The sequence below is a fragment of the Loxodonta africana genome, chromosome 6 (assembly GCF_030014295.1).
Source record: "Loxodonta africana isolate mLoxAfr1 chromosome 6, mLoxAfr1.hap2, whole genome shotgun sequence".
Lineage (NCBI taxonomy): Eukaryota > Metazoa > Chordata > Mammalia > Proboscidea > Elephantidae > Loxodonta > Loxodonta africana.
The window spans coordinates 59,133,466-59,150,745 of NC_087347.1; the positions used below are offsets into that span (position 1 = coordinate 59,133,466).

General features: G+C 37.3%; 1 protein-coding gene across 13 annotated transcripts in view; it reads left to right on the forward strand.

Moving 5' to 3' along the window:
- The window catches only part of TFPI (tissue factor pathway inhibitor), a 66,772-nt gene that overhangs the window by 32,097 nt on the left and 17,395 nt on the right, over nucleotides 1-17,280 (forward strand). For all 13 annotated transcript variants that reach the window (XR_002784568.2, XR_010322271.1, XR_776150.3 and 10 more), the window contains one exon: nucleotides 12,381-12,578. Coding sequence is in view for 6 of the 13 variants with exons in the window: in XM_064286909.1 (XP_064142979.1) it covers nucleotides 12,381-12,578 (198 nt within the window). In the remaining 7 variants the exon portion in view is untranslated. The remainder of the gene's footprint in view (nucleotides 1-12,380; nucleotides 12,579-17,280) is intronic.

Below are 17,280 nucleotides of genomic sequence, written 5' to 3' on the forward strand. Positions count from 1 at the left end.
CATGCACACGTATGTACACCTGCACAAAATTCAAATTCAGTTAATGGTTTGATCAGTGTTGTAACTTGCTAACTATCTAGTTCATGACAATTGTGTTTGGTGCTGAGTGTTTCCCTGTCTTTAGTAGATATAGGTCTATGTGTCATAATAAATCTTTGTCATATATTATACCTTATAAAATTATTGGTCTGAAAAATTTACTCTTCTGTCCTTTCCATACATAGGCTTAATTTATTTCAGTTTAAGAAAATAATCCATTAATTGAAAAGACCAAATCAGTGAGATAGTATTTTATAGATTAAACTTGGATTTTTTTTTTTAATTAAAAGTTATGTTAGTGGTTTCAAGTTTACATTTTCTTAAATTATTATTGTCAAATAAAGCAACCAAAATAAACCTATTGCCATGGAGTAAATTTCGACTCCTAGTGAGCCTACAGGACAGAGTAAAACTGCCCCACAGGGTTTGCAGGGAGCAGCTGGTGGGTTTGAACTGCAGACCTTTTGGTTTGCAGTCAAGTGCTTTAACCACTGCCTCGCCAGGGCACCTTCAAATGAAGCAAGCAGCGTAATAATGTGAATTCATTTTAGAAAGCTATGTTTTAACCCTTCTAATATTGCAAGGAATAATACCTAACATTTTATGACTCAAAAAAATTAACGATGGCATTTCAATTACTTCATTATAATAAGCTTTAGCATTACTGAAATATTGGTAATACTTGATATTAGGTCAATATAGGTTATTAGAATAAAATATTAGAAGCAGAAGAGACTTGATAAAAGCATCTAATCCAACTTTTCTGCAATATATGTTTTCAAGTTTTGAAATTAGAGGAAACTTAATCTGTTCCTTCTAGATACATTTGCATCTACAGACGTATTCTTTGTTTCATCTTTAAAATGTATTTTATAAAAAAAATTAGTGACATACATTCATGTTTCCCTGTTCACAGTAAATTATATTTATAGTGCATTAAATCACTTTTTTGATGATAATTTTATCTTTAATACTACTCCAATTGGCTTTGGGGCCCTGGTGGCACAGTGGTTAAGAGCTCAGCTGCTAACCAAAGGGTCGGCAGTTCGAATCCACCAGCTGCTCCTTGGATACCCTATGGGGCAGTTCTACTCTGTCCTGTAGGGTCGCTATGAATCAGAATCGACTCAATGTCTCCAGTAGGTTTTATGAGTCCAAGGCAACAGATTCCCCCCACCCCAAGGGTTTAATTTGAACACTGCTGCCCTCTAGAGGGAAAATTTGTTTAAGTCTTAGTATATCGGTTGCACCAACCACAAGCTTTCACTGTTTTTTATCCTGCTGGTGGATTCTGTAAACAAATTCAGCTTACGTAAAGTTATAAAAATAGGCCTCTATTAATAATATTGAACTTGATAAAAATGTGCAAGTCCTTTCCAAGGACAGAAACTTTTCCTTATTAATTTCTATAGAAAATAGAAATTTTTCTATTAAAATAAGTGACTGAATATTTATGGAGAAAAATTTTTATAACCCAAGGTCAAAAAAATGTCTTAATTGTATTTTAAGGGGTGCTGATGGCACAACAGTTAAGCATGTGACTACCATCAGGTTAGTAGTTCAGACTCACCCAGTGGCTCCACAGGAAAAAGACCTGCCAATCTGCTTCCATAAAGATTACAGCCTAGAAAACCCTATGAGGCAGGTCTAATGGGTCATACAGGGTTACTATGAGTTGAAAAGCAACTCAACGGCACCTCACAACAACAGCAACAACCATTCTATTTTTTTTTTTATAACTTCTATTAAGCTTCAAGTGAACGTTTACAAATCCAATCAGTCTGTCACATATAAGTTTACATACATCTCACTCCCTACTCCCACTTGCTCTCCCCCTCTTGAGTCAGCCCTTTCAGTCTCTCCTTTCTTGACAATTTTGCCGGCTTCCCTCTCTCTCTATCCTCCCATCCCCCCTCCAGACAAGAGTTGCCAACACAATCTCAAGTGTCCACCTGATATAATTAGCTCACTCTTCATCAGCGTCTCTCTCCCACCCTCTGACCAGTCCCTTTCATGTCTGATGAGTTGTCTTCGGGGATGGTTCCTGTCCTGTGCCAACAGAAGGTCTGGGGAGCATGGCCACCGGGATTCCTCTAGTCTCAGTCAGACTATTAAGTTTGGTCTTTTTATGAGAATTTGGGGTCTGTATCCCACTGATCTCCTGCTCCCTCAGGGGTCCTCTGCTGTGCTCCCTGTCAGGGCAGTCATCGATTGTGGCCGGGCACCAACTAGTTCTTCTGGTCTCAGGATGATGTAGGTCTCTGGATCATGTGGCCCTTTCTGTCTCTTGGGCTCTTAGTTGTCATGTGACCTTGGTGTTCTTCATTTTCCTTTGCTCCAGGTGGGTTGAGACCAATTGATGCATCTTAGATGGCTGCTTGTTAGCATTTAAGACCCCAGACGCCACATTTCAAAGTGGGATACAGAATGATTTCATAATAGAATTATTTTGCCAATTGACTTAGAAGTCCCCTTAAACCATGTTCCCCAGACCCCCGCCTTTCCTCCGCTGACCTTTGAAGCATTCATTTATCCCGGAAACTTCTTTGCTTTTGGTCCAGTCCAATTGAGCTGACCTTCCATGTATTGAGTGTTGACTTTCCCTTCACCTAAAGCAGTTCTTATCTACTGATTAATCAATAAAAAACCCTCTCCCACCCTCCCTCCCTCCCCCCCTCGTAACCACAAAAGTATGTGTTCTTCTCAGGTTTACTATTTCTCAAGATTTTATAATAGTGGTCTTATACAATATTTGTCCTTTTGCCTCTGACTCATTTCGCTCAGCATAATGCCTTCCAGGTTCCTCCATGTTATGAAATGTTTCACAGATTCCTCACTGTTCTTTATCGATGCGTAGTATTCCATTGTGTGAATATACCACAATTTATTTAACCATTCATCCATCGATGGACACCTTGGTTGCTTCCAACTTTTTGCTATTGTAAACAGAGCTGCAATAAACATGGGTGTGCATATATCTGTTTGTATGAAGGCTCTTGTATCTCTAGGGTATATTCCGAGGAATGGGATTTCTGGGTTGTATGGTAGTTCTATTTCTAACTGTTTAAGATAACGCCAGATAGATTTCCAAAGTGGTTGTACCATTTTACATTCCCACCAGCAGTGTATGAGAGTTCCAATCTCTCCGCAGCCTCTCCAACATTTATTATTTTGTGTTTTTTGGATTAATGCCAGCCTTGCTGGTGTGAGATGGAATCTCATCGTAGTTTTAATTTGCATTTCTCTAATGGCTAATGATCGAGAGCATTTTCTCATGTATCTGTTGGCTGCCTGAATATCTTCTTTAGTGAAATGTGTGTTCATATCCTTTGCCCACTTCTTGATTGGGTTGTTTGTCTTTTTGTGGTTGAGTTTTGACAGAATCATGTAGATTTTAGAGATCAGGCGCTGGTCGGAGATGTCATAGCTGAAAATTCTTTCCCAGTCTGTAGGTGGTCTTTTTACTCTTTTGGAGAAGTCTTCAGATGAGCATAGGTGTTTGATTTTTAGGAGCTCCCAGTTATCGGGTTTCTCTTCATCATTTTTGGTAATGTTTTGTATTCTGTTTATACCTTGTATTAGGGCTCCTAGGATTGTCCCAATTTTTTCTTCCATGATCTTTATCGTTTTAGTCTTTATGTTTAGGTCTTTGATCCATTTGGAGTTAGTTTTTGTGCATGGTGTGAGGTATGGGTCCTGTTTCATTTTTTTGCAAATGGATATCCAGTTATGCCAGCACCATTTGTTAAAAAAGCTATCTTTTCCCCAATTAATTGACACTGGTCCTTTGTCAAATATCAACTGCTCATACGTGGATGGATCTATGTCTGGGTTCTCAATTCTGATCCATTGGTCTATGCGCCTGTTGTTGTACCAGTACCAGGCTGTTTTGACTACTGTGGCTGTATAATAGGTTCTGAAGTCAGGTAAAGTGAGACCTCCCACTTTCTTCTTCTTTTTCAGTAGTGCTTTGCTTATCCGGGGCTTCTTTCCCTTCCATATGAAATTGGTGATTTGTTTCTCTATCCCCTTAAAATATGACATTGGAATTTGGATCGGAAGTGCGTTAAATGTACAGATGGCTTTTGGTAGAATAGACATTTTTACTATATTAAGTCTTCGTATCCATGAGCAGAGTATGTTTTTCCACTTAAGTATGTCCTTTTGAATTACTTGTAGTAGAGCTTTGTAGTTTTCTTTGTATAGGTCTTTTACATCCTTGGTAAGATTTATTCCTAAGTATTTTATCTTCTTGGGGGCTACTGTGAATGGTATTGATTTGGTGGTTTCCTCTTCGGTGTTCTTTTTGTTGATGTAGAGGAATCCAAGTGATTTTTGTATGTTTATTTCATAACCTCAGACTCTGCCAAACTCTTCTATTAGTTTCAGTAGTTTTCTGCAGGATTCCTTAGGGTTTTCTGTGTATATAATCATGTCATCTGCAAATGGTGATAACTTTACTTCTTCCTTGCCAATCCGGATACCTTTTATTTCTTTGTCTAGCCTAATTGCCCTGGCTAGGACTTCCAGCACAGTGTTGAATAAGAGCGGTGATAAAGGGCATCCTTGTCTGGTTCCCGTTCTCAAGGGAAATGCTTTCAGGTTCTCTCCATTTAGAGTGATATTGGCTGTTGGCTTTGCATAGATGCCCTTTTTTATGTTGAGGAATTTTCCTTCCATTCCTGTTTTGGTGAGAGTTTTTATCATAAATGGGTGTTGGACTTTGTCAAATGCCTTTTCTGCATCAATGGATAAGATCATGTGGTTTTTGTCTTTTGGTTTATTTATGTGATGGATTACATTAATGGTTTTTCTGATATTAAACCAGCCTTGCATACCTGGTATAAATCCCACTTGATTAGGGTGAATTATTTTTTTGATGTGTTGTTGGATTCTATTGGCTAGAATTTTGTTGAGGATTTTTGCATCAATGTTCATGAGGGATATAGGTCTAAAATTTTCTTCTTTTGTAGTGTCTTTACCTGGTTTTGGTATCAGGGAGATGGTGGCTTCATAGAATGAGTTGGGTAGTATTCCATCATTTTCTATGCTTTGGAATACCTTCAGAAGTAGTGGTGTTAACTCTTCTCTGAAAGTTTGGTAGAACTCTGCAGTGAAGCCGTCCTGGCCAGGGCTTTTTTTTGTTGGGAGTTTTTTGATTACCGTTTCAATCTCTTTTTTTGTTATGGGTCTATTTAGTTGTTCTACTTCTGAATGTGTTAGTTTAGGTAGGTAGTGTTTTTCCAGGAATTCGTCCATTTCTCCTAGGTTTTCAAATTTCTTAGAGTACAATTTTTCATAATAATCTGAAATGATTCTTTTAATTTCATTTGGTTCTGTTGTGATGTGGTCCTTCTCGTTTCTTATTTGGGTTATTTGTTTCCTTTCCTATATTTCTTTAGTCAGTCTAGCCAATGGTTTATCAATTTTGTTAATTTTTTCAAAGAACCAGCTTTTGGCTTTGTTCATTCTTTCAATTGTTTTTCTGTTCTCTAATTCATTTAGTTCAGCTCTAATTTTTATTCTTTGTTTTCTTCTGGAGCCTGATGGATTCTTTTGTTGCTCAGTTTCTATTTGTTCAAGTTGTAGGGACAGTTCTCTGATTTTGGCTCTTTCTTCTTTTTGTATGTGTGCATTTATCGATATAAATTGGCCTCTGAGCACTGCTTTTGCTGTGTCCCAGAGGTTTTGATAGGAAGTATTTTCATTCTCGTTGCATTCTATGAATTTCCTTATTCCCTCCTTGATGTCTTCTATAACCCAGTCTTTTTTCAGGAGGGTATTGTTCATTTTCCATGTATTTGATTTCTTTTCCCTAGTTTTTCTGTTATTGATCTCTAGTTTTATTGCCTTGTGGTCTGAGAAGATGCTTTGTAATATTTTGATGTTTTGGACTCTGCAAAGGTTTGTTTTATGACCTAATATGTGGTCTATTCTAGAGAATGTTCCATGTGCGCTAGAAAAAAAAGTATATTTTGCAGCAGTTGGGTGGAGAGTTCTGTATAAGTCAATGAGGTCAAGTTGGTTGATTGTTGTAATTAGATCTTCCGTGTCTCTATTGAGCTTCTTACTGGATGTCCTGTCCTTCTCCGAAAGTGGTGTGTTGAAGTCTCCTACTATAATTGTGGAGGTATCTATCTCACTTTTCAATTCTGTTAAAATTTGATTTATGTATCTTGCAGCCCTGTCATTGGGTGCATATATATTTAATATGGTTATGTCTTCCTGATCAATTGTCCCTTTTATCATTATATAGTGTCCTTCTTTATCCTTTGTGGTGGATTTAAGTCTAAAGTCTATTTTGTCAGAAATTAATATTGCTACTCCTCTTCTTTTTTGCTTATTGTTTGCTTGATATACTTTTTTCCATCCTTTGAGTTTTAGTTTGTGTCTCTAAGTCTAAGGTGTGTCTCTTGTAGGCAGCATATAGATGGATCGTGTTTCTTTATCCAGTCTGTGACTCTCTGTCTCTTTATTGGTGCATTTAGTCCATTTACATTCAGCATAATTATAGATAAATAAGTTTTTAGTGCTGTCATTTTGATGCCTTTTTATGTGTGTTGTTGACAATTTCATTTTTCCACATACTTTTTTGTGCTGAGGCGTTTATCTTAGTAAATTGTGAGATCCTCATTTTCATAGTGCTTGACTTTATGTTAGTTGGGTCGTTACGTTTTTCTTGGCTTTTATCTTGAGTTATAGAGTTGTTATACCTTCTTGTGGTTACCTTATTATTTACCCCTATTTTTCTAAGTAAAAACCTAACTTGTTTTGTTCTATATCGCCTTATATCACTCTCCATATGGCAGTTCAATGCCTCCTGTATTTAGTCCCTCTTTTTGATTATTGTGATCTTTTACCTATTGACTTCCATGATTCCCTGTTATGTGTAAATTTTTTTTTTTAATTAATCTTACTTTGTTTGTTTTTGTGATTTCCCTATTTGAGTTGATATCGGGACGTTCTGTTTTGTGACCTTGTGTTGTGCTGATATCTGATATTATTGGTTCTCTGACCAAACAATATCCTTTAGTATTTCTTGTAGCTTTGGTTTGGTTTTTGTAAATTCTCTAAACTTATGTTTGTCTGTAAATATCTTAATTTCGCCTTCATATTTCAGAGAGAGTTTTGCTGGATATATGATCCTTGGCTGGCAGTTTTTCTCCTTCAGTGTTCTGTATATGTCGTCCCATTCCCTTCTTGCCTGCATGGTTTCTGCTGAGTAGTCTGAACTTATTCTTATTGATTCTCCCTTGAAGGAGACCTTCCTTTTCTCCCTGGCTGCTTTTAAAATTTTCTGCTTATCTTTGGTTTTGGCAAGTTTGATGACAATATGTCTTGTTGTTTTTCTTTTTGGATCAATCTTAAATGGGGTTCAATGAGCATCTTGGATAGATATCCTTTCGTCTTTCATGATGTCAGGGAAGTTTTCTGTCAGGAGTTCTTCAACTATTTTCTCTGTGTTTTCTGTCTCCCCTCCCTGTTCTGGGACTCCAATCACCCGCAGGTTATCCTTCTTGATAGAGTCCCACATAATTCTTAGGGTTTCTTCATTTTTTTTAATTCTTTTCTCTGATTTTTTTTCAGCTATGTTGGTGTTGATTCCCTGGTCCTCCAGATGTCCCAGTCTGCATTCTAACTGCTCGAGTCTGCTCCTCTGACTTCCTATTGCGTTGTCTAATTCTGTTATTTTATTGTTAATCTTTTGGATTTCTACATGTTGTCTCTCTATGGATTCTTGCAACTTATTAATTTTTCCACTATGTTCTTGAATAATTTTTTTGAGTTCTTCAACAGTTTTATCAGTGTGTTCCTTGGCTTTTTCTGCAGTTATCCTAATTTCATTTGTGATATCTTTAAGCATTCTGTAAATTAGTTTTTTATATTCTGTATCTGATAATTCCAGGATTGTATCTTCATTTGGGAAAGATTTTGATTCTTTTGTTTGGGGGGTTGGAGAAGCTGTCATGGTCTGCTTCTTTAAGTGGTTTGATATGGATTGTTGTCTCCGAGCCATCACTGGGAAACTAGTTTTTCCAGAAAATCCGCTAAAAAAAAAAATGCAGTCAGATCCCTATCAGAGTTCTCCCTCTGGCTCAGGCTATTCGGATGTTAATGAAGGCGCCTGGGGAGGGTGGGGGAGGGAACAGAGAGATAGGAGAGTAGCACCTCAGAATATAGCCAGAGTTGCTTGTCTTGCTTGGAATGACTATTATATCTGAGATTCCCGCTGGCGCATCGCCTATGTGTGCTGGCTGTGTGGAGATTGCCCCTGGGGGTCTGGCCCGCTGGAGTCACGGTCAGATCCTCCGCTTCCAGCCCCACGCCCAGCGTCAAGGTTCCCCTACTGGGACGGTGCACTCTCGACTCCAAAATCAGTCGCTGCCTCCCGGGGACTTCTCGTCCCTCCAGCCGCGTGGCCGTGCCGCCCCCGTGAACCAGTTGGGACGCCTCCCGGGGTTAGTTCAGATGGGTGAAGCAGCTCCCCGTGCTTGTGCTGTGACCGAGTGTCCCGGCTGGGACGCTGTTCTCCCCACTCCAATACCAGTCGCTGCCTCCCGGGGACTTCTCCTACCGGCTGCGTCCCACGCCGCCCGTGCGACCCGGCTGGGCCCCTTCCCGGGGTTAGTTCAGGGGGGTGGAGCAGCTCTCCGTGTTTATGCCGTACCTGCTTCCAGTCCAAATCCCGGTGGGACAGTTCTCCGGCTGGGACATTGCTCTTCCTGCTCCAAGACCAGTCACTGCCTCCCGGGGACTTCTCCTACCGGCTGCGTCCCACGCCGCCTGCGGAACCAGCTGGTCCCCCTCCCGGGGTTAGTTCAGGGGGGTGGAGCAGCTCTCTGTGCTTGTGCCGTACCTGACTGGTACGCTGGCTCCAGGCTCTGGAAACAATCGCTGCTTCCCCGTATTAGTTCGTTCTCCATCTCTAAATCTGTGTTTGTTGTTCAGGGTTCGTAGATTGTTATGTATGTGATCGATTCACTTGTTTTTCCGTGTCTTTGTTGTAAGAGGGATCCGAGGTAGCGTCTGCCTAGTCCGCCATCTTGGCTCCGCCTCAACAACCATTCTATTTTAAAAGATCCAGAGAGCATAGGTTAAGTTCTTCAAGACTTTTAAAAATTGATTGATATGGTAAATGAAGGAATGTTCCAAGCAGTAATTTTGAAAATATCCAATACTTCAAGTGTTCATAATTAGGGATTGGTTTAATATAGGATGATCTACACTTACCTATATACATATAAATAAAAGCAATGTGTAGAACAACATGGATAGCTTTCTCCCATAGACATGAGTGGAAGAGTAACCACTTAGTAACTTAGTACCAGGTTGGCAGAGTGTGAGGCAGAGCATTACGTACCTGCAGGTATGAGATAACTCATGAGGCATGTGAAAGAAATGCACTCCTGCTGACCATGTGACGAGAGAGAAGAAGGCATTTGAAATCTTTGCCACTCAGGACTCTGGGAATCACTGAAATCCAGTTTTTAAAGCAGGCTCAAAAACTTTTCTGATCTTGTTTCCCAGGAAATGCTTTATGCTCCCTGTAGCCTTCCTCACAAGACCCAGAGTGACCACCTGCACTGTCAGGGAGCTCACTCCCTGCTTGTTCTCCAGCAGGAAGAATGGAATTGGTTCAGGACAAGACTTACTTCCCAGTGGAACAAAATAGGAAGTTTAGAAATAGATCCAAATACATATAGAAAGTGAGTGGATGATAAAGGAGCCATCTCACATCAGTGCAACAAAGACAGACTTTTTAATAAAAGTATAAGGACAACTAAGGAGCATTTGAAAAGAGCCATACTTCATAATGTACTCAAGAATAACTTCAAATAAATAAAAGATTTGAACATAAAAAAATGAAACTGTCAAATTTATAGTATAAGAACACATGGATGAATTTCTCTCAGACCTTGGAATGAAAAAGAATTTGTTTGCAGCCATAACTTAAAGTCTGGAAGTAATAAAAGAAAAAAACAGATAAATTTGACTACATAAACTAAAACAAACACACAAACAAAAAAAACTGCCTAGTAAAAAACACCAAAGGTAAAATCAAAAGACAAATGACTTATTTCACTTAGCATAACGTTTTCAAGGTTCATCTATGTTGTAGCCTATAAAAAAAAAAATGAAAACCAAACCCATGGCCGTCAAGTCGATTCTGACTCATAGTGACCCCATATGACAGAGTAGAGCTGCCCCACAGGGTTTCCAAGGAGCAACTGGTGGGTTTGAAATGCTGACTGTTTTGTCAGCAGCTGTAGCTTGCCATAGTTTTTAGCCACTGTGCTACCAGGTCCCCATCCTAGTCTATAAAAAATGGGGAATTATGGCTTTATGGGTGCAGAAAATTTTGGAAACAAATAGCGATGGTTGTACAATATTTTGAGTATGGTTAATGTCACTGGATTGTACACTTGAAAATGGCTGAAATTTCAAGTTTTATTTTGTGTATAGTTTATCACAATAAGAAAAAAAAGATAAATGACAAGCCTGGAAAAACTGTAACTCATAACACAGAAAAGGAAGTAATTCCTAAAGTATATAAAGGGTTCATAGAAATTGAAAGAAAAAGAGCAACAAACAAACAGAAAAAAGGCCAAAGATCAGTGACTAACAATTCCTAGCAACACGAATACCCTCAATACATAATACAATGGTCAGTGACTAACAATTCCCAGCAACATGAATACCCGTAATCACATAAAAAGGTTATTTAACTTCATTCATGCTAACAAAAATGAGAATTTAAAATATACCAAAAAATCATTCCTCTTCAATGGGATTGATAAAAAATTTTAAAGTTTGAGTTGTATATGAGACCATGAGGAAATAGGCACTCACATATAATGTGGATCGAGAGCAGAATGATACAGCTGCTATGAAGGAGAATATAGCAACACTGAACAAAATTACAGATGCCATTTCCCTTTGACCAAGTGAACCCTCTGTCACAAATCTAACTGCAGATACTCCTGCAGAAGTAAGAAATGACCTATATGCAGTATTATTACTGTACCTTTACTTGTAATAACAAAAGATTATAAACAATAGGTCATTGTGGAATAAACTTGGTATAACCTAACAGTGCAATAGTGTGCAGTCATACAAAATCATGGGGAAAAATTCCATCTACTCATTGTGAAGAAATGGCTAGGATTTTTTTTTTTAAGTGAAAGAACATTGCACAGAAATATATATAATGTGTTACCTTTTATATAAGAATGAGGTGTGTACATATATACATCCATATATATGCATTCATATATATTCACATATTTGCATAAAGTAGAAGGATAAATAAGAAATAAACAAACACGATTACCTATAAGGGGGGAGGACAGCTTGGGAGTTCATGGGCGGAATTCAGAATGCTTGTAGTCTCTTCTAGTTTTGAATCTTGAATCGTGTAACTGTTACCCGTAGAACATTTTAAAATTCTTATTAAAATAGTCTAAATGGAGTTGCCATTAGTAGGAACACAAATCATTAGTCCACGATGCTCAGGTAAATCCCCTGATGTACCAGAGAAGGGTAAATCCAAATATCTGTTTTTCTTATTTCTGTTACAGTAGCAGATGAGAAATGCCTTGAAATTTTGCCAATAATGCAGCTAAATGAATGAATGTACTGTCATTTTTTGAGTTGTTTTATTTGTAAAAAAGTGACATAACTGTAAATTAGGGAGAGGAACTAAAAGTGTCCTTTGACATCTGCTTCTGAAAACTGCTTAATTAAAAGAAGAAATCTTTCTTTGTAACATCATCACATTCATTTGAATGAGATTGCCCGATTGGCTTATATCTACTACTAGCCAGTTTCGTCTCAGTCAACTTGTGCAGATTTAAGCAAAGCCTGATAACAAGAGTCCAGATAAATTATCCTACATTTTTCCTCGAATATAATATTTTTTGCAAATAACATGTGCCTTCTATGTTTGTTTGCCCACCATGTCTTCTCCCCACGAGGTATTTTTGTAAGCACACTATACTAATTTTTTTCTTTTTTTTAACAGCAACATGTTAAAAAAAAATTGGCATAGTGGCACTTATGAAAACACCTCTCAGGTGGACGCACAACTGGCAAACAAATGTAGAAGGCATGTGTTATTTGCGTAAACATAAGGTAGTTGATTAGCATAGTAAAACTTGTCTCACTTGGCAAATTTATTAATTATTATCTACCTTCTTGATAACTTTAAATAACTTTTTGTGGTTTCTCATCACCCTAAGTTTTGCTGTTGATGTACTTTTTCTTAAAACTAGGACATTATTAAAAAGGAGATAAAGAACATTATTACAGTATTAATGAAGAACCTTATTTTTCCCTTGTAGATATTGTGTTACCACCACTGAAACTTATAAATTCATTTTGTGCATTGAAGGCGGATGATGGCCCATGCAAAGCAAGGATGAAGAGATTTTTTTTCAACATTCACACTCGACAGTGTGAAGAATTTTTCTATGGGGGCTGTGAGGGAAATGAGAATCGATTTGAAAGTCTGGAAGAGTGCAAAGAAAAGTGTACAAGAGGTAGGTTTCTGGGACCACCTATCACCCAAGAGTCAGGGTTATTAGAACTAATCATAGATTTGATAATTTTAGAAAAAGTAATTTAATGTTGTTTTAAGAATCCAAGAAATCCCTTTGTTCACATGTTCAGCTTTCATGGTTCAATGATTGTTTTTCATTTTTTCATAGCAGTCATTATAAAATCTATGTATTGCCCTATATTCTTCTCCATAATAAGGAAGAAGATAAACCCTCAAGTGCTCAGAACAAGGTTTATATATGCAATGAAGTGAATGTAATTCAGCCCCCCAACCCCCCCAACTCAGGCAGCTATGAGTTGGTGGGAAAGAAATTTAGTCACATTGACTTAGTCTTTCTCAGCACAAAGATCTCATATCAGTCCTCTACCAATATGATTAACGTGAGAATTAATTTTGAGGCTCCCAATAGCTACTAATTGCAAAACTCAAAGCTGTATCAAAAAGTAGAAAGGTATATGTGGAATTTAAGTCATCCTTGGAACCATAGAACACTGTGGAAAAGAAAATATCTTCCCTGCTGGCACTCGTAGATTTTACTAACCCAACTTTTCTTTTGATATTAATGTTACTAAGTTATGACATTTAGAAGTATATCATAATATGCCAAACTATTAAACCTCATTGGACACTTTCAAAAATTAAAAAATAACATTACAAAGTTACATGTACTTTTTCTCATTTCCTGAATTATCATTGGGATAAATTTTAAATAATTATGGGTTCAAATTTTTAAATATTTTTTTAATTTTGGTTTTGTTTCTCTGAATTGTAATCCACTTGAGGGATAGAAGAATCAGAATCATCTCTATTTTCCCCATTTCTAGCCCAATATTGTACCCCATAGAGTGTTCTCAGAACTGGTTGAATTGAAGTGCTATGGAAATGATGTCATTTGTTAGTAACACTAGGTGTGTTGTTTTTCACAAAGCAGGCAGCTCTGCATTCTCACTCTAATAATGCTTCCCAGAATAGCTTGTACAGAACAGCCTTGGCAGTCATGATGCCCTTGGCCTGTGGGAAAGCCCCGATGTGGTAAAAAGAGGAAACTTCTCTGTGGCCCTGTGAGATGCTTTGTTGTATGTCCCAGAGTTGGCAGAAAAGAACCGATGTGAATAGATTTCTTTACCCTCAGAGCATTTATCACCCCCCCCCCTTTTCCTCTCCATAGACGTCCTAGAAATGTTACTAACACAGATTAGGCAACTCAGCGGTCCTCAGCGATGCCTTTGGTTTCTGTGATTTCCCCAGTCATTTTCCATTCACCACAGCTTTCTGTACTCCATTCTCTTCCGTACATGTTGAGCCAAGTATTCTTTTGTATTGAATTGAAAATTACTGTTAATCTTCAGAACCTTGGCTAGAGGCCTGGTTGCCTCATTTATTGCAAATGCTCACTTTTTCCTTTAGCAGCCTACTTAGTTTCATCAACTGGTTTCTTCCCTGAAATACCTACCTTTTTTTATAATTCATATTTCTTATATTTCATCATTGTACAAAAGTTATAATTTTCTTTAGAAGTTAAACAAATATAACCATTTGGCTCATAAGTAATTACCCTGTTTCTAACATCTTCTACAACATTACTGGCTAGCATAAAAATGTTAGGTCTCTTGCCTCCATCTCCTCATTAATTCTTCAAAAGCCGCTTATATTTTTATGTGAATATCTGAGTTTTATATAATACTGCCGAGGATATAGCTGGCATCTAGAAAAATATTACTAGGCTTTGTATAAATCACCTAGAGAGAGAATTCCATCTTTAGCTATGATAGACTAATTGGAACCGGACTTCTCCTCCCAACAGAAAAACCTACAAAACTGGGCATAGTATGTGAAAGACCTCTTTGCAAATATTAAACAAAAGGTAGATCAGAATTGTGATTTCTAAGAGAATGGACACATGAGGTGAGCTCTCCAGTTGACCCAGCTTTCTGCAGGGAGGCAGTTCTGGACCACAGTGAATGGAAGGGAACCCAAGTACACCATGATAGGCTCACCAATTGGAGGAAACAGAGATTGGAGATTAGGGAGGCTGAGGTGACTGGGGTTTGTGGGACAGTGTACAGGAGAGGATGGACTTATGCAGAGAAAAATCTCAGAAATCTGCATGGGGGTCCCTTTGAGTTTATCACTAAATAAGAAAATTATTCATACATTGGGTGAGGTTGCATAACTTTGGGAAAATAAATATCAGGAATTTGTGAGCTGAACAATTCCCAGAGCTCCTACATGACTGAACTATATCTGAGTTTCAGTACTAGGACCACATTAACCCTGAAAGCAAAAAATATTCTAGACTTCCCCTAAACAAACTTAAAAACAAATTTTATATACTGCATTTTATTTACACAATGGAATATTATTCAGCCATAAAGATAAATGAAGTTCTGAAATATGCTATAGCAAGGATGAACTACAGACACAAAAGATCAAATATTACAATATGCCTCTTATATGAGGTGTCTAGAATAGGTAAGCTCATTGAGACAGAAAGTAGGATAGAGGTTACTAGGGGCTGGGGAAAGTGGGGATTGGGAATTTATTTTTTAATAATACAATAAAATTCAACTTCCAAAAGGATGATATTTAAAAAATCCATAATCTTTTTCCCCTTTCTCCTCAAAACACTAAATATTCAAAGCAGCAGCATAACTAGGAGAATAAGTACTTGACTAAAATAGACACAAATGACAGAGGTAATGGCATTAGCAGAAAAGGACTTTAAAATATCTACTGTGCATGTGCTTAAGGATTTAAAGGAAAACATGACCATAATAAGGAAAGAAGTGGAAGCTATCGAAGAGAACCAAGTGAGACTTCTAGACCTGAGAAATACAAGATCTAAAATAAAATACTCCCAGATGGAATTAATAGCAGATTAGACATGGTTAGTGATAATAAAGACAAAGGAATAGACACTGTCTAACATGAAACACGGTATTAAAAGAAAAACTAAGCAAACCAAAAATAACATAACCCCAGTAACTCATCATACAATATCAGAAGGTTGATCGAAATGTGTAATTAGAGCTCTAGAAGTGAAGGGAGAAGCAATATATGAAGAAATAATGACCAAAAATTACCCACACTGGATGAAGACTATGACTTGTAGATTCGAGAACTTTGACAAACACCAAGAAGAATAAACACAAAGAAAATGAAGAAGAACTGCACAAAGGGATATCATAAGTTGTTGAAACAAGCGATAAAAAGTCAATCGTAATGGTGATGCTAGAGAAAAGATACATTAGATATAAGGGGGCAAAGAAACAGCATCAGACAAAGTCCATTCAAGAAAAGTGCAGGCCTAATTTTCTTCATGACTATGTAGTAAAAAAAAAAATTTAAACAATAGCGAATCAAATTCAGGATAATATCAACAGATAATACATTATGGCCAATAGTGGTTTATCCAAGGAATGCAAGATTAGTTAAATACTTGAAGTTGAATCTCTATATTAATTAAATGTGAAAAAACATCAAAAGACGCAAAAAAAAAAAAAAATGAAGTTAAACAACCATTCACAATAAAATATACTCTTGTATTAAAAATTGTCAGTCATACATAATAGTATTCTAAAATCTATTATTTCCACCAATTTGTGTTTATACCAGTGGAATTAATTCAACTTGGACTAAAACGGTAAACAAACATTGTAGACATATTCTTTAATATTGTACAGATACCAAAATCAAGCATTTTTCTGTTCCTATTATCACCTGGCTGGAAACCCTGGTGGTGTAGTGGTTAAGTGCTACAGCTGCTAACCAAAGGGTTAGCAGTTCAAATCCACCAGGCGCTCCTTTGAAACTCTATGGGGCAGTTCTACCCCGGCCTAAAGGGTCACTATGAGTCGGATTCGACTCCACGGCACTGGCTTTGGTTTTGGTTTTTTGGATCACGTGGCTGCCGTCAGTAGACAAATCAGAGTGAGGATGACTGTTTTGTGCTGTAGTCTCATGTGACATTTGTATGCATATATTCCTTCCTTGCTCTTAGAAATTAAAACCATAATAGTTGTGCATAAAAATGTGTCAGTGCAGAATTATTATGACAAGACATTATCCAATTAAAAAAGCAGTTAAGGGTTGGTTTGTCACAATGCAAGAATAAAAAACCAGGTTTCTCAAACATTTAAAATACAGTTAGAATAATCAACAATAAATTTTTAATATATCATATTCTTTGGAAAAATTATTGCATAAAACATTGTAAATTCAAAGGGGCAATTGCCCATTGCATTTTCCTTTATAGAAGTTTTACACTCCAAGGGATAATCAGATCGCTTTAAGAAGAAAGGATGATTCATTGGCTAAAAGGTCCAGAAGTCAAATAATATTGTGCTCTCTCTCTCTGTCTCATCATACAATAAATTAAAAGCTGACTTAACCAAAGTTTTCTTGGTAAAACAAATGATTATACACAAAAACAAGCATCACTTCAACCTTCCTAACGTTCACGTGAACAAATTAAAAACCTCACGTATTTATTATATCAATTTGATTGCTACTATCTATCATTCAACGTAGAACATAGAATTCATACTTTAAATGTTGTAGGACAAAGAGAAGTAGCATTCTAGTTCTTGAGAGTGTAATTTCATTAATTCTATGAGGCTAACCCAAATACCATTTCCCAGATGTCTTTTGCTTCATTTCTCTTCTGCATCTGGTAATAATAA